Source organism: Micromys minutus, assembly GCF_963924665.1.
Source record: "Micromys minutus genome assembly, chromosome: 33".
Taxonomy (NCBI): domain Eukaryota; kingdom Metazoa; phylum Chordata; class Mammalia; order Rodentia; family Muridae; genus Micromys; species Micromys minutus.
The window spans coordinates 18994639-19016068 of NC_137968.1; the positions used below are offsets into that span (position 1 = coordinate 18994639).

General features: G+C 42.2%; 1 protein-coding gene across 1 annotated transcript in view; it reads right to left on the reverse strand.

Annotated features, from left to right (window-relative positions):
* Positions 1–21430, reverse strand: part of ENPP2 (ectonucleotide pyrophosphatase/phosphodiesterase 2) — a gene marked incomplete at its 5' end in the record, with an annotated part of 74047 nt that overhangs the window by 34408 nt on the left and 18209 nt on the right. Inside the window, 5 exons of the mRNA XM_080909416.1 lie at positions 2364–2472; positions 4394–4549; positions 8883–8955; positions 9729–9794; positions 13652–13707. Coding sequence (XP_080765542.1) covers positions 2364–2472; positions 4394–4549; positions 8883–8955; positions 9729–9794; positions 13652–13707 — 460 coding nt within the window. The remainder of the gene's footprint in view (positions 1–2363; positions 2473–4393; positions 4550–8882; positions 8956–9728; positions 9795–13651; positions 13708–21430) is intronic.

Here is a 21430-nt window from a genome sequence, read left to right on the forward strand (position 1 = left end):
AATCAAAAAATTTTGACTCTCTGCTAGAAGGGGAAGGTCCCAAATTCCAAGGTTATTATTATAATTTACAGGTTGATAGTTTCAGAACATAGGTGGCACTCTCTCGAGCTGGGTCTGCATGTCTAGGGATAAAAATGCTCTCTGAAAACTCGGTACTGAATATGAATCTCCCTCTCTGCTAGCTAGGTTTCAGAGTATCAGGAGGTACTGTGTAGGCTGCTGGGGTAAACAAACAAACAAACAAAAAAAAAACAACAGTCTTACTCAGCCTTGAACCTTGTCAAGGGCTTTGGCCCTACAAGGGCCAGTGTGGCAAGACAGCCCCTGAATGTCATAACGGCATGAACGTTATAAGGGTAACCGATCACTCTCTGCTCGGACTGCAGGCATGCTCAATAGGAGGAGACACGTATGTTGATATGAATCTGGCCAAGAGAACATGACTGATGAGTTTATGAGCCCCAGGGGTAACCCAACTATTGTTATTTAGCTAAGAGGACAAAGTATCCAACTGCCCTCTATATCTGTATTTCTATATCTCAGATTACGGTTTGTTTGTTTGTTTGTTTGTTTGTGCAATGGAGAACAGTTAATGCAGAAACTCACAACCTGCCAAAATGCAGAAAGTAAGTTTCTGGGGTGCTCAGCCATAAAAAGAATATGTATATCACAACCCTTTCCCAAAGACTCAGAGACTATCGCAAAAGACACGGTGAAAGCAACGTAAGAGCTAGAGATGGAGTAAGAGCAGAAGAGAAACAGTGTCTTCTGGATATGACAAAACCACTGTACTTTAAGAAAAAAATCACAGTGCCTGTGGTTGTCTGCACAAGATCAAGACAGCCAACATTCCATCATGAGTGGAGAAAGAAAGATAAGCTCCCATTCTAGCTTAAGAGCTACCGACAGTCAGTGAGCCCTAGGAGAAGGAGAATCAGTTTGCTTTAAGGATGTAACTCCCAGTAAGTCTGCCATGTTCCAATAGATGGCCCCACAGTCTTGAATATTTGAGTAGCACAAACTGGACTTAGTGAATTATTTAAAAACAAAAAAATACAGAAGGATGGGAGAATGTGGGAGAGGTGGGGAGGCTGGTTAGATCTGGGAGGGATCAGGGAGAAGAAGGCTGAATAAAAATATGTATTTCAAATGTTCCCTGGAGGCCCTTAGCTCTCTAATTATATGATGTTTATGATCTGTCTCTCAATCACCTCAAAAAATGCTTATGAGAAAACAGAAAATGAAAGCTTTTCTAATTTAAGAAGTGTTTTAAAGAAACCATTCCTTCAATGGCATGGTGGTGTACATCTACCATCCCAGGAGCTGGAGGAAGGAGACAGTAGAATAAATAATTCTGATATGTCTTGGACTATGTGGTGGAAGGAAGAAAAGAAGGAAAGAGGGAGGGAGAGAGGAGAAAGGAAGGAATGAAGGAAGGAAGGAGGAAGAAAGAGAGGAGGGAGGGAGAAAGAAAGGAGGGAGGGAGAAAGGAAGCAGGGAGAAAGGAAGGAAGGAGAAAGGAAGGAAGGAAAAAAGGAAGGAAGGAAGGAAGGAAGGAAGGAAAGAAAGAAAGAAAAGGGAGGGAGGAAGGAAGGAGGGAGGAAGGAAGAAAGGAAGAGAGAGAAAGTGGATGAAGAAAGGGAAGAGGAAGAGAGAGAGAGAACAGGCTACTTCCTACACTGATCCTTTCTCTTAATCTTGAGTCTTTGATTTAGTCCTTGGATTCCCGCTGAGGGCTCCAGGAAACCATCATTCCTAAAATGCCATGTTTTTGACAAGACCCCTAACTCTCCACCTCCTTTACAAAGCTAGAATTATTATTGTAGCCATGCAACTTGTGTGAATTCCTTCTGGAGATGTGGTTCACAGAGGCAGGAGCCTGTCACCTGCCATGTTGGATTCACAGTGGAAGTCACTCCGACCACATGGAAACTGTCTGCGAGACTTTAATAGGAGACAGATTTCTTGCAGCAAGGGCCTCTCCCGCAAAGAGCATGAGGATGAAGAAAGCCCTGGGTTTCTCTAACTTGTGTATCGTGACCTAATTTCTTTCCCCATCCTGAAGAAAAGGAAAGGAAGTTAAGAACAGAATTTTGGACTCAGAGAGCAGGAGTTCGTTCCTTTGTTCAACACCCTAGGATAGAAACTATCTTTTTAGTTTGCTTGCTTGCTTGCGTTTTTGTTTCTGAGACAGGATCTCACTGGGTAGCTCTAGTTGTCCTGGCACTTACGCTATACACTAGGCTGGCCTCAAACTTACAAAGATCCTGCCTCTGTCTCTCAAGTGCTAGGACTAACGGTATGTACTAACACCACCACTCTTAATTTGCTATCTTAATAGCAAATTAAAACCGAATTCTTACCATGGTCTCCAACAAAGATAACGTTCACACAGCGGTGCAACTTGAGCTGTTTCAGTCCATCCATTAACTGCCCCACAGTCTTGTCAATCTCCCTCAGAGGATTTGTCATCTGTAAAAAAGCAAGTCAGTCTTCACATATTTATTTATATATTTTTACTGTTCAATTTCCATAGTTATTCTACCCTTAGAAAATGCTGGAAAGAAAACTTCTGGCTCAGAGGCAGAGTTTTGTCAAGGAAATATCCCCCCCCCCTTTTTTTTCAAATGGTAAAAAGCTGCAAGCACCTTGCAGTCTCTTGCAAGACTAAGAAGCTCTCTTTACCCCATCCCTTTTGAAATATTTTGATATGAAAATATCACAAATTACTGAGGTAGATCCTTTTTGAGGTGTAAAATGGCTTTTCCATAATGTGATCATATTCTGTAAACCCAAGAGTTTTAACAGAGAGTAGAAAGTCAGACAGAGAGTGTAAATCTTTTCTTCTCTGTGTAAAATCACCAGACTTTGGACCATGGAAGGGGTGGAGGGGGGGAGAGAAAAGCTGAGAGAATCAAGAGCATAAAGACAGAAGGATAAAAACATCACCTCCTGGGAAATGAATTAGAACATTGTTAATAAAACAAGACTCCTGTCCCTTGTTTCAAATACCACAACTGCCATCCTCAGAGAGGAACTAATGTGGAGCCATCTCAGGACAAGCTACTGCTTTGCAACTCCATTGTTTCTAAACAGATTTTACAAAGATCGACAAGAATCCTAACAAACAAACAAACAAAAAAATGAACCTCGGAATTCATTCTAGTTACACTAATTAAATACACACTCCCAGTTCTTTGAGCAACATTTCCAAATCCCAGGAAACTCAAACCACCATCTCTCGTTGTAGCTCTAACAGGAGCTCGCACGAACAGAGGATTACCATCAGGGTCTCGTCTCTGATCATAAAATGGAAAGACTTGAGAAACCTCACGCCAGGCAAACGCCATGCACTAGTTCAGACGCATTTTACAGATCAGCTAACCACCACACACACACACACACACACAAGATAAGCAAGTTGGGAAGAAGAAACCTGAACATCAATTCTAATCAAATGCATCAGGGCATCTGCCATGTGACTCTTCTCGAATGACCCATGACCTTTCCTTGTACCATTTCATCCGTGAAACAAGGAGGTAGAGAGGCCTCCATTCTTTGCAGGAGTCAGCATTTCAAATCACAACTGAAAGCGGCAGACTGAGATGTGCCACGGAACCTGAAGGAACTAACAGATGTGAGCCTAAGTGGTATGTGTCTGGGAAACACACTGTCCTCCAAGATCCATGTCTAGACATAGTAACAAGAAATGCATAACACATGTCTATCCTTGGCACTGAGTTATTTTCCTTCATCCAATGGGACAATTCAGGTAAAATCCAGAACTTAGCTTCATAGCAATCAGGTTCACAAGGAAGATTCTGCCTCTCGGGAATTTGAAGGTTTTAAGAGAATGAACAAGGGTTCTTCTGATGTAAATGTTAAAGGTAAATTTTGTTACTACCATTGTGGAAAAAACAAAACAAAAAAACAAAAAACCAAAAAACCAAAAAAAAAAAAAAAACAAAGAACAGGCAGCTCTGTCTGAGCACAGAAACTATACATCACTAACATAAATCAGCATTTTGATTGAGTTCTAATTTACAATCTTTTAAAAGACTTGCCCTTCGGGCTTCTGAGATTCTTCTCAATAGGTAGCACCCCCCCCCCAGGCAGAATCAATAGCTCTCTAAGCTGTCACTACAGCCTGGGTTCAGGGTTAACTAACTTTAATGGAGATCAAAGACCCCCTTGTTGCCTGTGGTACCGAAGTGTAAGATGTCTCCACATCACTGTTAACCTCTAAAGTACCAGATGGTCCTGGACTCAGAGCCAAGGAGAACGCAACAGTCCTCTTAAACCTTACCCAGACGATTTGCAAACCAAGGCACCAAACGCAGCCTTCAAGCCAGACCTGCCCGCCACAGAGGTTCGGAACCGTAGATGAACTTACTTTGTCCTGACGGGTTTCCGCTGCATAATGATCCGTCCTATGTAACTTTCTTCTTCTTTTCTTTGGAGGAGCAACTGGTCTTTCCTGTCTCCTCTTAGGGGCAACTTTCCTCTTAGGTCTTTTAGCCGGAGTAAGAAGTGAGGTATAACTATTCTCCTGTACTGGCGGATAGAGATGTCTGTACTCAGAAGCCGCCTGTCCCTCAGGGACAGATAACAAAGCTCATACTTTCCCATCTGGGGTCAGCAGAGTCTGAGATAGTGAAACTACGATCTCCTTAAGGGAGAACACATTGGAATGAGAGATGATTCACGGCCCTCTATAGAGAGAGGCCTCTAACCTGGCTCTCAGTGTGGCCAAAGCTTCATTGCTCACACCAGAATGTGATGGAAGATGGATCTAGTCATGTGGACTGCCCGTGGCTGGGAAGCCGGTGTACACCTGGAAGTGACACTAGATAAGCCCCATGATTCCTGCACTGGGGACAGACTGCCTCTTGGTTACAAAATGCTTTCTGTGGATAAAGTACAGGCTTGTATAACCAAGCAGAGTCAAGGTCACTTGACCACTTCAAGGTGACAATGAGGTCTGTGTAGGTGGTTCCGACTCAGCAACCGACGGACATCTATGTGATCACACCACCAAATCTATCAGAGGACTATCAACTGGCATGTTCCACCAGAGACAAAATAAAACGGGACTGATAAGCAGTTCCCATTGGCCCTGAATGAGCTCATAAGCGTCAGGACTTTTCCGCAGGAAAAAGGGAACTCAGAGAACTTGGTGTTTAGAAAATCTTAACTTGAAAAGACTTCACTCAGACTCTTGCTATGGGAAGCTGTGTCTCTGTCCGAGGCAACAATGTTTCTCTAAGCATTGTTTGGAAATCCATAGAGCAGTAGCAGCTATCCATCAAGTGGAGACCCCGGTGCTGGAGAAAACCAGGCCCTGATTTGCTGATGGTGCAAAGGTGAATAAAAGCAGCAAGCCCTGCTGTCTACCTAGCTACCTTATCTCTTGGCAGGACTGTTCCAAGAGCCATTGGGATGCAGGCAGGGGCAGGAAGAGGAACGGTGTTAGTGTAACCAAGGAGGACATCTGCCATGCGGTTGCTCTGTTCTCAGGGCAAGCAGCTGAACGAGCATTTCTGTTTCTATCTCATCCTCTCTCTCCGGCAGAGCGATCAGAAGTCACAGCCCTGTAGACTTTGGTTTGGTTTGCTTTGGTTTTAATGCTTCTAGTTTAGGCAAATCTCCATGAGAAGAGCAGGAAAAAGGAAGAGGATTTTTCCATGTCATGGTCACTGAGTACATTCTGCGAGCGCTCGAATCTGCCCATCAAACACTAAGCCATTTGCGAGAAACTCCAACATTCCAAAAGACGCCCAAAGAGAACTGTTCCAATGGCAGCAGGTTAGAAGAACAGAGGAAACGGAATGCAAGCAGACGGAGTTTTCATCCAGTCATTAAAGGCACGTTTCTCCTTCTTCGGATGTTAGAGTAGCCGGAAAGCTAAGGTCTCACCGTCCAGCCATACTTCAGCCTGAATTTAGAAGTTTTTAGCCTGAGGTTATTCCGAGAATGGAAGAGGGGAGGGGTGCAAATTTCCCTGCCTTTCAGAAGGATTCTTTACCATCTGAAGGTAGGGACCAGCCAGCCAAAGCTCTGCCTCTAGGCCCAGAAGAGCAGCAGAACAAGAGGTCACAGAGAAAGCATAGATCAAAGACAGAAAAAAAGGTTGTGCCAATAATCCAAAGCAAGCATATTTGAACATTCACCATTACACTATGAAAGCAGGAACAGTACACCATTTCTCGAAACTGTTAGCCCCGTGTTTGGCCACCTCAGTTAAAGAGTTTTTGAGACTCACCCTGAAAAACAAGTGTACTCAAACATTAAGCAAATAAAGCATAAACTTCAGTTGAATTCACCTTACTGTGCCACATAGCTCTTGGCTGCTTAGAATTGTTTCAGTGAAATTTTTTAACACGAGTCCTTTTTCTTGTTCTTTGTCAAAAAGTTACATCTTTTAGTGATTTCTCATCTAGTGTGTATGGTGCTCTCTTGCGCACTCAAGATCTCCAATGATACATAGATGTTTATATATGCACATATGTGTTTATGATAAATGGGCATACTAGCCAATTGAGCTTATCACACAAGAAAGGCTTTACTGGCTTTGCTTTGGCTCTAGCTTAGCAGAACATCACTATTTTCGTCTTGGCTTCAGTAGAACCATGAGAAAGAGTTGATATTGGAAAATGTCCTTTTCTTTAGGAGAACATGGTCAGGCTGTGAGATTCTCTAGAGCATACAATCAGTAAAGGCTACCCGGCAGCTAAGGAAGAAACTCCAGCTACAAGAAGTATTAATACTGGAAAAAACAAAACATAATGAGATTACTTACAATTCTTAATCCAAAGTCACTATGTGGGGAAGGCTTGTGTGTTTATAAGCAGTTACGGACATAGAAACCATCACTGTACCAAAGTCAAGCACTCTACACCATGTACCATTCAGTCATTTGCACACACCGGGGTTGTTTCTTAATCAACATGCATCTGCTTTCTCAAGGTAGCTGTAAAGAAACCACATGCATCACAAAGCCAGAGATGTCCCTGAAAAAGAGCACTTACTGCTAAGCCGTGGGATTTAGGGTATCAAACGTGTTATGACTACTGCGTATAATCTTGCCACATAGGTGATGCCTCCTATAATTTGGACGTAGTTATTGATAGATGGCTTTTCTGATGCCCCTGTTCTGTGGGAAAGTTAGCTGGTTCTGTGGGAAGGTTCAGTCTGAAAGGCTAACACAAATCCATCTACCAAGAAACTTAAACAGCCTCAAACCTCTTCAAGTACCAGCCTCAACTTTCGAAAGGATAGCTATTCAGTACCAATTCCTGATTTTATTTTTCTTTCAAAGGATATTATTCTAACAAAATTACACTTTTTAATAGAGTATGTGGAACTCTTTAGGTGTTTAGTGGGATGTATTTTTTTTAAACATTTGAAAAAAAAAATCTGGGTCCTTCTTAATCTCAAAAAAAGTCTTCCCAAAAACAAAACAGCCATTCTTGCTTTTCATGTTTCACGTATGCAGATGTTCATCACATTTCATCATTTGTGTTTCATAATCATGCAACAACGTTTAAACATCAAAAGGATAAAGAGGCCTTGGATTTATGCAACTTCCATGATACAAGATGTTTTAACTATGTACGTTTCACATAGTTATTAGTTTCCACTACTTAGAAACAAAACTTCACCAGCCACTGAATTGATGTTGTAGCATTCAAAAGTCCTTATGTCTTGTCGGTAGTCACTGCTTTTGTTTACACATGGAGCGATTTGTTCAGGACCGCTCCAGTCAAGATACATTTATCTGCATCTTCAACATAACCCTGTGCTGAACGCCAGGAATTTAGTTAGAGCAACTGTGCTATCGTGGGATTCCAGAGGACTGGAGGCAGTGGCCGTCAAAGTCTCTTCAAAATTATTTTCTCAGCTCACATCAGTATTTACAGTGTTGCAATGACCTTTGTGTCCCATAATGAAAACAAAAAGCATTTAAAATATCTTAAAAGTTTGACCTTGCAGACTTCATTATATTGCCAGAGATCTACACTGTAGTGTGAGGAAGAATTTCATCCTAAATCAATGAAAGCAGTAATATGACACCATTTCCTGGATGGCGGACCAGCGTGTCACTAGCTTCATTAACCGCATAACTCCAGTGGAGTATCTCCCTCATTTAAGAATGCATTTTATCATCTGCCTTTCTCGAGGGCCAATGGCTTCATAGTGTGAACATCTATGTCCAAATACTCCAGAAAATGTATCTCTCCTATTCTGTGTGTCAGGTGAATCCTAAGGCTAGTGGGGCTGATGAACAACTTCCCCACTGTGTAGGCATTTTTTTAAATTCTTTTTCTTTTGTTAGATTTATTTATTTATTCTATATAAGTACACTGTAGCTGTCCTCAGACACACCAGAGGGCATCAGATCCCATTACAGATGGTTGTGAGCCACCATGTGGTTGCTGGGATTTGAACTCAGGACCTCTGGAAGAGCAGTCAGTGCTCTTAACAGCTGAGCCATCTCTCCAGCCCCCCTGTGTAGGCATTTTGAGGGAGTTAAAATGCAGTTAAAGTGTCTTGTATATAAGTGGCAGCCAAATCTTCACCTGCTCTTCCAATGCCTTCCTTCATGGCTACAATTTCTCCCATTCCCCATAGCACCATGCTTAGAATGTTTCTATATTAAAGTAATCTGAAATAAAGTTCCTGTAAGAGAAACAATTACATTTAAGGTTTCTTGTTTGTTCTTAGTTTTCAGTCTGTTTTCCAAATTATTTGACAATGTTTATACCTTTTAGATTTAAAACTTCCCAGACTTTGTTCAAATCCTAAAATAAGGTTTTGGAAGTTAGGTGGCGGGGGGTAGGGATAGACCCAAGTTCTCCTCAGGTACATGGTAAACTACTAACCTCAGGGCCAAAAGGGCCATACTTGTGTCCAGAAAAATCAGGCTGCTCTGAGTAGAAGGCATAAACTGAAGGCCTGCGGGGAAAATCAGAACCGGCGTCAACCCCGGCTACACAGAGCAATCCTTAGCATACTTAAAACAAAGTTTAAGGGGGTGAGAGAACACACAGGAAGGCAATGGAAAGGAAGTAAGAGAAAGCACAGCGTAATAACACACCTACATGCCACGCCATAATGAAACCTATCATTAAATGTTAACCTAAAAGAATTTCCAAACAAGATCCTTCTAACTGAACGAGTCTCCAGCCCATGTTAAGTCAAACAATGGGGAGCTTTTCCTTTCTCTTACTTCTTCACCCACTGAACTTCGCCTCCACGCCACCTCTCACGGTGGTGACCAGCAGGTGCCACTTCCGAGCACTAAAGGTCACAATGAAAATATTCGATCGTCACTGGGGACTCTGGTCCCCTTACATAACAGAACACAGTGGTCGAGGTCTGAAAGAAATGACTATATTCAAAGGGACATTCGGGCTTTAATGCCTTTCAGTCTTGGAGATGCTGAAGATTGGTTCCTTTGTCAAAGCCAACGACTTGCTTCATGTCTGCTGAAGCCACCAGGATTAATAGCTAGAATAATGCATGTAATTAAATGGTCCCCCACCCACCCCGTAACTGAAACCTTCTTAAGGAAATAATGCCTAAGGTTAATAAGCACAAAACTTTTAATAACATCAATCTTCTGCTGGGCTTCTACGTCACAGCCCATCCAGGGCCTTGTCCAACACCAGCCCAAGATGGAAAGGTCCCGAAGAAGGAAGAGGAAAGGAGAGAGGAGAAAAAAATACCTCTCATTGTCCGGCAGAGAGAGCCACTGAAGAATGGTTAGGATTCTCCGCTCGTGAGGGATGCTTCTGAAGAGGCAGAAAAACAAAACAAATCTATCAGGAGCAGGCACACATAATTATAACACTGGCAAAGGGGGTATAATCTTCCTGCACAATGGCTTTTGTGTTTAAACTACCATTCCTCTGTCGAACATAATTACCCGAGGCCTGGTAATAGCGTTAGGAGCTCTCGGCTAATACAGAATAGTGCCCTGGGCTGGGTACTGTTAGGATGCTAGGAAGCTAAGCACTATCTTGACTTGAGAAAAAAAATCACGCCCTCCCCCCACCCACAACAAGGAGCACAAAATGTTCTTCAGCTCTGAAAGCAGATCATGGAGGCTAATTCATGATGAATCCAAACCCGCACCCATTTTATTGTGGTGAGGAAAATTATTGGGTAGATGATTTAGACCTTTAGTCTCAGGGACCATCAGCAAGATGGCTGGGGAAAAGATAGATCCTCACGAACATGGTAAATGATTAGAGCTAGAAATCCTCTTTCTGTGCCGGCCATCAATACACACCCCCAGTTCCACTCTTCTCTCAGGCTCCTCTCTGTCTAGAGATGACCTCCAAGACCAGAAAGCCATGCTTACTATAAAACAAGTCCTGTTGTGAACGTACTACACTGACCTTGAATAATTGTGACCCTGCTTATGACGTCCTATGAAAGAAATCAAAACAGACTAAGAAAAGCCAGGTTAATCACTGAAGGAATTTAATCTGTTGGCCTTAGAAATCCCTTGTATCGGAGCAAAATTAATTTAATTGCATAGTTTGAATTCTTTCCCCACTTACAAGGAAAAAGGCCAAATGCTCCAGCTATTTGTGTTACTTTATTTTCCTATCTACCTGAATGCCACTGATTTTGTATATGTGGTGTCATCCCAGAGATAAGGACTCCGGAATCAGTAGAGAAATATGAGGTAGCAAGCCCAGAATGCTTGCCCTTTGGCAAGGTACCTATCTTTTCCAAAATGCAGGTAGCACCGATTTAATAGTCTAGCATGGAGCGAGTGGTGCCCGGCCCCACACGTGACTGAGGAGCCACCGGTAGCTGTTGGCTTCTACAGGAAAGAGTCAGTTCTCTTGGTGGCTGTGACCTGGATTTCTAGTTCTATAGAAAGAAGACATTCCCTCATGAAACGTATGATTAAGGCCTGTATGCAAACACAGATACAAGAGTCTCCTGCCAAAAGACCATGGTAGGGGTCATCCTTCTCCACCTGAAATGGAAAAGCAGAGGGATATTCTATCCTTTGAGTAAAACCTCCACCACCATGGCCCCCAACTACCCTCTCATGTTATATTTGCAACAGTGAAGACTCTGTAGTCCATCCTGAGCGTGAACTCGAATACCACACCTAACAACCCAAATCTTAATGCTCTGATCTCTAAAAGAAGAAGGTGGATGTTTTTAATGTGTTTTGGAAAGAACCCCACAGGTAAAAAAAAGATATGGCCCTTAGTGTCTCAAAACCAGGGCAGAGAACTGCAAATTACCTGACCACAGGCCAGCTAGTGTTTATACAGCAAGGAAAGTAGCATGTGACATTGTCCCGAGCAGTATTGACTGACAAAGAATTAATCCTGCGAACAAGTACATAAGACACAATCACACACACACATCACATACACACACATACACACACATACATGCATACCACATATACACACACTCACACACATACACACATGTCACATACACACACATACACACATATGCACACACATATGCACACACATATGTGCACACACACATACATATGCACACACATACATACACACACATACATATACACACATACACACACACACACACACACACGCACACACAAATATACACACCAACTAAAAACTAGAAAATGAAGGCCTGACTAAATGAAGATTAGGAGTGAGGGGCTACAATGTCTAATCCGTGCTTAAAGAGACAATGAGAATAAAAAATATACCAGTTATTGGCTGCTCTCTCTGTACCAAGGATGATAACAGAGCACTCCAATGACGTTAACCCTGTGTCCACAGCACCCTAATTATAATTCCTATTTAAAGATTGTTTTGTTGAGATAGTTGGTCACATACCCAGCACAGTCACCTCACAGGTAGCAGAACCAGGATTCTATTCAGACTAAACACCTCTATATAATGCAGACTATTGCCTCTGAGAATGAGCTGAACAAAGGAACAAACTGCAGTGTCAGCTGGGGATGGTCTTGACATGAGACACTATCATTTAAGAGCAAGAAGGAAATTTTAGAAGGCAACAAGAAACTGTGTTAAAAAAAGATGGCCTTTAAAGTCTAAACCTATGGTTTGAATCTGGTCTTATTTAAATCTAAAAAATTTTCAAGATGGACTGCATGTAGATTCCCTGGATATGTATTCCCTGTAAAAGTGAGAAGCCGGATCATATTTTATAAAGTTATAAAAAGCTTCAAAGGGGTCGGGGCTGGACTTCAATGAGCCTGCTCTCTTCCAGGACATGGAGATAAAAGAATAGCTGGAGAAAGAAGCAAAGACTTCTTGGGAACACACAAAAGCCACCTTCTTACAAGTGGTTTCTAAAGGGTGGAGAAAATTGTCATTCACGGACAGAACACTGGGCCTTTTCAAAGAAGCCATTCCAGGAGGGCAGGGGCGGGGAGGGTGTAGGGTGAGGACTAAGTATTAATTATGTCATTGGCTCGTCTCCATTCTGAAGAGCAGAATTCCCATATTCATTTGTGACAGCCAAGGGTTAAAACATGAGAACTCTGTGGGAGATTAACTTGGTAGACAACAGAGCACGCTCCTAGCCACACTTACCTCTCAAGCCAGGGACCGCTTCAAAGGGGAAAAGAGAAACTAAATCTAAAAGGACACATGTCTTAGCTTCAGATCACCCAAAATACCTCAGCTGAACCCCTTCAAATCTGAAGAGGCCACCCTCCGTAGCTGAGTTTGAGTCGAGAGAAAGTGTCATTCTGGATTCATCTGAATCCGAGTTGGATCTATGTGTATGTGTTTTGTCCAGGGACTCAAGAGAAGCCAGGTAGTGGCTGGTAGTGTGGTCACCTCCCAGAATAAAGGCAGGTAGAGCATAAAACGATACACAACAGGTCACAGTACAGTGTTACTAATAGGCCAGTCAGGTTTTTTTTTTTTAATAGCATAAAAAGCAAACATGAGAAAATGGCTTTAGGGGGTTGGGAAAAATAAAAAACAACAAAAGCAAAAGATGTTAACATTACTCTGGGAATAACATTCCCATCAGAGTTGAACTAGATCCCCCTTTTTTATTTAGAGGGCCTTAAAAATAACCAACATGTTGACCATTTTACCAGGTGAATTTCATTTGAAAGCCTGAAAATGTCAATTATTCGTCCCCCGTTACTTCTGAAGGGATGAACAGCCCCCATATTCTCACTGGGAAAGTTCGAGAAATGTGGTGGGCAATGGGCTAAAATGAACATTTCCCCAACCCTGGCCTACTGTGCAGAGTTTCCAAACTCTTTAGACTATACCATGAGCCTCCCAGCTGTCCAGAGACTACACTCTGTGTCTAATGTTGGGAATCAAAATAAAATAAACACAAAATTAAAACAGTAGGTTGTAATGTATTTATAAAGAATGCTAACAGAAACTGCAGTCACCGTCTAAAACAATTGCACACTCCTGGGTGGAAAGTTGACAAAATAAAGGTTCACAGGATAAAAGATGTGAAAGGCATGTCAAAGAGGAAGATGTACTTAATTAACTAAAGGAGGGCGGGGGAGAGATAGCAGGAAGTGGGGCGAGAAACAATGCCTGGAATCAATAAACGAAGCTGACTTAAGTTGATGTTTCATCAGTTAAAGCATAACTGTCATTTTACAAACATTGACAAAATAAAGGTAACTTACACAGACCAAAAGAACGTTCCAGCTCTCACCCCTTGCTTGGTGGCTGTTATCCATAGCTAATGAGGGAAATAGAAGAGGCTTTAATACGTTCTGAGTTCTGGTCAAAGCAGAAACCGACTACAGCAAGTTTTATCTGCCATGTTATCTCTACTCACGCCCACCATAAAATTCACAGTATTTCCAACTGTTTTTCTTTCACATCTGGAAGCCAGGCTCATTATTTCCGTAAACGTCATTTAATACACATCCTGAAAAGGTTCTCAAAAGCTCTGCTGCAGTGCCACTGACTTTTGAAAACTATATTTCATCCCCAAAGTCTCTCTCTCCCCTATACCTGCCTTTTCTGATCGTCGTTTTAAGCATTACTTGTGTGGCAGAATTCTGCTCATCAAAGAATGCAGGGATAGACCATATGTTTCTTTTATGGCTGTCAGCCTTATTGAGTAGAGTCCCAATTTGGTACCCAGATGTCAGAATCCTTAAATCTAGCTTGTCTTGTTTGACTTTAAAGTAGATGAACTAAAAAAACTACTTTTTAATCTATATTTTATTCTATATTGTTCATCTAGCTTTTTTTTCCCTTCCAGTGAATGGGGCTCTGAGGGAAAGTTCCTAGGATAGGCTGGGCAAATGAAGCATTTCATAAAGAATATTTTTAAATGTTCTCTATGAACCAGTCACTGATGGATGCCTGCCACCACAATACCAGGGGGTATGAGGCAAGAGAACAAGTCTAGCTACACAGGGAGGTAGGGGTTATTTGGGGGGTTTTGTTTGTTCTTTGTGTTTGTTTGGTTTTGGTTTGATTTTTTTAATTCTTTCTAGCTCATGGGGATGAGAGGTAAAAGATGAAGGTGTTTAGTAGCCAGGCTTCACACCTTTGCATCCTGGACCCTGACCCTCGCTTCTGTCACCTTGACCGCTGCATGGTCCTCTAGGAAATCCCAACATTATTTTATACTTTGGCTTCCCTCTCAATGCAGAAGGGCTGTGGAGCATTGTGATGATGCTCTATTTTAATGAGTTGATTCACTTAAAGTCCTTGAACCAGTGTTTTAGCATTTGGGTAAACAGTTCATTTCAGTCTTTTATTATTACCCAATCATTGGCATCCATTTACTTCAAGCATTAAAAACAGCTTACGGTGGCAAGTGTCCCACTGGAAGTCTGTGGGAAGAAGCCCTCCCAAAGAAAGACGTAATACATGACAGGGACTCTAGTCCAAGACCAAAGCAACCAGGATCCTTTCCATGGTCCACTGCACACAGACTTTGGAAGTGTTGTATGACTCTGATGGAAATCTTTATTTGATTACTTACTTGTTTGTTGTAGAAATATGCAATTGGGAAGCAAAGTGATTGAGGAGTTTGGTTTAACCATTTCAAAGATGCCTAGCTTGAAAACTTCTGAAAGGAACCTATAGCCCCTTGGAACATCTAGACATCTACTCCCTGAAGGTCCACAGTGAATACAGCTAACAAGTAAGCCATAAAGTAGGGACATGTTGACACCTGTGGGTTTCTGGGTGACCTGGAGGGAGGAGAGCCTTGTCTTTGTCTCATGGCTTTCCAGATCTAGGACATCTGGGATGGCTCAGATATTTAGGGATCTCAAATTGCTTTAAGTGTCTCTCCTCTTCATCTGGTCCAGCACTAGAAAACAACCTTCCACCTTATAGATAATTTTTGGAATGCTTCATTTAGATTTTTTAATACATCCTAGACTTTAAATTACCCTCCACAATTCTACCAGCAAGAGATGACTCAAATTAGGCCGTCTTGTGCCAGCCTCTAAACCATGCCAGATCCTAAAGAGGCCTGTTCCTCATATCATAGGACCAGTGTTCATACTTACTTTATTTCCAGTGGAACAAACTCACTGCATTCGTATCCAAACAACTTACTGGAAAAGCAGCTGCCCTTGCTGTTTCCAAGGAAACTGTATCAAATACTAGGTAATGTTTGATATATAAGGTCAACCTGGAGCTTGCTGGAGAAAAATTCGTAACATGAACTTTCCAAGTAATGACCTAGAGTCTCCAAAACTATAGAGTAGCGCTCATGCTGATGTATGGCATTATGTGGACAAGAGGAAGTCCTAGGTGTAACTTGTTGCTAACCAGAAGGACAGACGGTTGCAAATACAGTTGAAGATGACAAGGAACAATGGTAAAGCTACTCTGATGGCTCTCGTGGAAATCCAAAGTGAGGATACAGGAGAAATGACTGGAACCCCTGGGTGATCTGCTCAAAGGAACCTCTCAGGAGCCTGGCCAGGTCTAGCTCCACCCTGCTGTGGGTGACCAAGGTACCATTTGAAATATGTTATCCTATGAGAATGTGTTCAAAAAGGCTTCTTCAAACATGGAATACGTTCTCGATAGAATGTAGCTGTGTCCATTAAACAATAACAGAGAAGTTGTACATTTGGAATACATAAAGGAAGACACCAGGGGAGCTGTTTTCAGATGCTATACTTTCAAGACACACCTAGCCCCCATCCTGACCCATGGCAAACCCTTTAATGCACTTTTAAAGAGTTTGCAATAAATCGCTTACATTGGTGACAAAAATCAGAATCTATCTTTCCACATGGAGCCGTTTATAAACTAGACTAGCCTTAAGCTCATCACGTAACCGAAGACCCTGGGCCTGCTAGCCTCTGCTCTCAAGGACATGTGTGTGCCATTAGACTCCACTATGAATTCTCTGTCTTTTCCAGAAATTATCTGCTGGAATCATAATTTATATCTGAAAAATCCCAAAATATAAACGATTAGGACAATGACAGGCGTGGTCTGTAATTCCAGCAGTAAGAGGCTGGCACAGGAGGATTACAAATTTGGGGTCAAATATAAAAACAAAAAGGTGCCTTTCTGAAGAAAATAAGTGAAAAAAATGGTCCCTCCTTCATAATAGCTACCACACTGCCTATATTTCTAAAAGAAAATGAGGGGTCTGATCAGAAGAAAACAAAAAAGTAACTATCACAGAATATATGAAATATATATTTATTCATTAATTATTATGGAATACATATACAAGAAAGAAAAAGAAGAGACTAGGTTGGAAAGTAAAAAAAAAGAAAACTTTAACAAAGGACAAAAGAGACAGACATAGCGGGAAACCACCGGCTAAAATAGTCTATCAAAGATGATATATAGAATTATCCAAACCAACGTGTAACTTTCCTTTTATTGTTTCCTGTACATACCAACATTTTATTGAGAAAGTATCCCATATTTGAACAGATTTTCTTGAACACATTCTCACATGATAACTTGTTTCAAAGTTTGTTTCAGGTCTTGCAAAATTAAGGGGTTAAAAACATTTAATCTCATTGCATGGTCAAAGTTTAACAAATTCTGGGAGCAGAAGCCTGGGTGGCTTTCTTTCATCAAATCCTAAGCAGCTCGGAGAGCATCTGTCGAGGCCATGTGTATGTCTCATATCTCAGGGGTGAGAGCATCTGTCGAGGCCATGTGTATGTCTCATATCTCAGGGGTGAGAGCATCTGTCGAGGCCATGTGTATGTCTCATATCTCAGGGGTGAGAGTATCTGTCGAGGCCATGTGTATGTCTCATATCTCAGGGGTGAGAGCATCTGTCGAGGCCATGTGTATGTCTCATATCTCAGGGGTGAGAGCATCTGTCGAGGCCATGTGTATGTCTCATATCTCAGGGGTGAGAAGTATGGGACTTGTCAAAACTAAGGTACTAAAATGCTGCCCCCACCCCCCAAAAAATAAAAATGAAAACAACCCTCAATTGATTTCTTTTTTTTTTTAAGTAGGAAAAAAACTCCCTGGTTTCTCATTAATTCAGAGAAATTTAAGTTATGATTTTCTAAACGTGAAGCAAACATACATTTCCTTAGGGGTTGTTAACTTTTTAAACAAATAAACTAAGAAGATACTAAGTGTGGACCTCCTACCCTCAATCCTCATAACCCTGTTGCTTTTTCTCTAGAAGCCCAACACCCACTCCCACTGGTACTCTAGACACTGTAGTTTGAAAACCAGGCAAATGCAAACATGACAGTAGGGCCTTGCTGTGTAACCAGGAATGCTAAGAATCAGTAAAGCTTCCCCACTGGAACCAGGGTGATAAAAGTGAAATTCAACACTTTCTGTAATTAACTATAATATATAGGTATGGGAACAGGTAAAATTTCAAAAGAGAAAAAATAAACTGGAAATATTTCTCAAAAACATAGGCAAACAACTGTAATCCTTTTAGCAATTCTTGGCAAAGAAATTATCCTGTACAGTCCAAGTCACAGAGCTGGCTAGGTAAGAGTCGTGAGTGACCAGAGGGGCAGATAGGACTGAAAATTCCATACATGAACACACTATAGAGTTTCGTTAACAGTTTCACACACATATCTGATGTGTTTTCACCAGATTCTTCCTCCAATACCCTCACACATTACTCTCTTGGCCTCTACCCCCACCTTCAGCAAACGTAGATGAGCTCCCGAGAATCAGGAGGTAGTGAGAACCTGAAGAAGAACAGACTGTGGACAGTGGGCTGCTCACCAGGTACTTATAGGCAATGCACAAGCAGAGAGAGCTGTAGAAATGCAGGCCCAGGGCTGCCGATGCTAAGAAAATGGAGCCCTGCTAGCTTGTCTGTCTGTTTATTGTTACTCTTATTTTGTTTGGGTTTGCTTTGTTTTCTGTTTCCATATAGGAGATATAAGCAGAGACGTGCTCTACCACTAAGCTACATCCCCAACTCTCTTTTTACCTTTTAACACTGAGACAAGGTCTCACTAAGTTGCTCAGGCTGACATTGAACTTGTGATGCTTTTAACCTCAGCCTCCCAAGTAGCTAGGACTGATTACAAGCCCTTATCTAGAGTCTTACCCTCTCATTCAACCACCTAGCCTCCAGGAGCTGAGCATGCTAGGCAAGTGTCATCTAAAGCTAAGTCCCCAAGCCCTGGCATCCTGGTCTTAAGGACAAACTTCCTAGGTAAAACCTTGCAAGTGCAGAGCAGATAAACCCCAACTGCAGTCCATGGGGGCACCAAGTAAACCAGGCTTTGAGTCAGTCTTTAGACTAGAAATGAGTAAACCAGTCTCTTTCCCCCTGCAACCCACAGACCAAAGCAGATGAGCAAATGACAGTTTCAAAAGAAGTTGGTTTAATATATGATAGAGAAAGAAAGCTAGAGCTGAATCTTTAGCTTTGCTAAAGCAGGTCTCCTGGGCACAGACCCTATCCCGGCTACTCTTATATCAACTCGACACAAGCTAGAATCATCAGACTGGAGGAAGCCTTAATATAGGTTAGCCTATGGAGCACTGTCTTAATTAGGAATCTATGTGGGGCCATCCCATTGAGGGTGGGGCCGCCCTCTCCAAGATGGTCCTGGGATCTAAAAGAAAGCAGGCAAGCCACAGGGGTCAAGCCAGTAAGCATCCCTGGCCTGTACATCAACTCCCGCCTCCAGGCTCCTTCCCTGTTTGAGCTCTCATCCTAACTCTCTTCAATGATGAACAGCAATATGGAAGTATAAGCCAACTATATTCTTTCTTTCCCAACTTGCCTCTTGGTCATGGTATCTCATAGCAGTAATAGAAACCCGGGGGCAGATAATTCAACTGAAGTTTGGAATGGAATTAAAAGGCCAGTGCCTAGTTTGCAGAGGAACACTTCCTGGCTAAGTACCTCAAGGGAGCAGGGGAACTTGTCCTGAATAAAGAAACTTAATACAGTGGTTCTCAACCTTCTTAATGCTGTGGCCCTTTAGTACAGTTCTTCACCCTATCTTGACCCCCCCCCCCCCGAAAAAAAGCTGAGACCAGTAAATTTGAGGTATATTCTGTCTGATTTTTAAAAATATATATATTTCTTTGCTACTTCATAACTGTAAGTTGGCCACTGTTCTGAATCATAATGAAAATATCTGATAAGCAGGACACATGTGACTTCTGTGGGGGTCACGGCCCACAGGCTGAGGAATGCTGCCTTGAGAGCTAGGACAAAGAGCCATTAAGGGTGTGCTCAGTAGACTGCACACTTCATATGCACAAGTCCCTGCGTTCGGTGCTCAGCAACAGAAACAAAAATAAACACGTAGGGGAACCCATAGGGCTGTAACAGAATAAGGAGGCAGTGACTCAAACTTCTCAGCAGGCTGTCCCTCTGGCCAGGAAACTCACTCCAACACTGTTGTGTGGTCTTTTCCACCTCTTTTTGGAGCATGTTTCCTCGGCTTTAGACTTCAACTTACTCACGAGGACGGCCACTGTCCTACCAATAGGGATGGCCAGGCAGCTTGAGAAGAGCAGGAAGGCATCTACTCCCCTTAAAAATACCCAGGACATTTGACTTGCGAAGGGTGGGTCGGGAAGTGGGGCTGGACTTGTTTCTCGTGCAGACTGAGTGAGCGGCCTGAAGTTACCTACACACGTGTCTGAGAGTCCTGAATTAACCTGAACACAGAAGTACTCTGCTGACCCCTTCATCAGAAGGTGCAGAACTATATCAAAGCATTGTTTAAAAAAAAAATGGAGCACTCTATGGGGCTCCATTAAAACACAAGAGAGATGCACACCATCATGGGCAAGCATGTAGCAGCTTCTGATAGTGTATCCCAGAGACGAGCGGATCGAAAGAAGCTCCGCCCCGAGTGACAGTGATCATGCCCAGTTGCCTTTAAAGGTGAAATGAAGTGTTAGAAGGGACTCTTCGAAAACTTACTATGAAGCTTCCTTAATATGAATTTTCACATGAGCACCTCCCAAATGTCCCTTTTATATACTAGGTTTTAGACAGGAGCAAGAAGTGGCCTTGCTCTGACAGGCAATACAGCACTGCCTCTGACCTTGGTGTTATTTAGCCAAATGTCCTACATAGTTTCATCATTCTGGGGGAAAGAATGAATGAAATTAAATTGAGTTACCAGACTAATATTTCTAAAAATAATTTTTCTACTCAAATTATATCTTCACTGGGAACCTTATAGAATGCATAAGTCTAAGAGGTTTATATACATGCTTCTAGAACATAAACGAGTCATTTCTCATAGTGCCTAATGCCTGCACACTTCTAGAAAGAATATGTGCAAACCATTTCTAATGGTGCTTCATGCTCTATAGGCCGGTACACTTAACAAATAGTTACCTATAGTTTTTTTCTGTATGGTCCTCCAATCGGTCAGATATCAATGCAACGACTCTTTAAAATATAGGAACGATGGCCTTAGCTATCTCATGGTGCCTGTCTTCTTCAAGATGCCAAACAGAAACACAAATCAGTTTCACTGCAAACCTTGGGGAGCCATCAGGAGACTCGGTCAAATGTGTCAACTCAGAGAGCTAGCAAGGAAGCAGGCCAGCAAAGTAGAACAGAGAATTTACTTCATGGGACAGGTTAACACATTCTCTCTGCTGGGTGTCTGCAGAAGGTAATGAATGTGTGGACTTTTCTGCTGCTGAGTCATGCTAACCCAGAGGAAGCTTAATGTCAACACCCAGCGTAAGCCGATCCAATTACATCAGATTACCATTTATCTCCATATGCCCGTGTGGTTCCTCAGGAGAGTTGGTTTCCATAATCAAATTAGTGCAGAAGACCAACTAGCAATATAGTCAGATAGCACTCAGCTCTCTACCATTTCATTTGCTCATAAAATATTCCTCTATCAAAACTTGGGAAACCTACCCTGTCAACAAATTTCACTGGGATCACAAACTAAGTCATCACAGACTTCTGGGAATCCAGCCTGAATAAAAAAACAGCAAAGTCAGAGCATCTATTATAAAGAGCC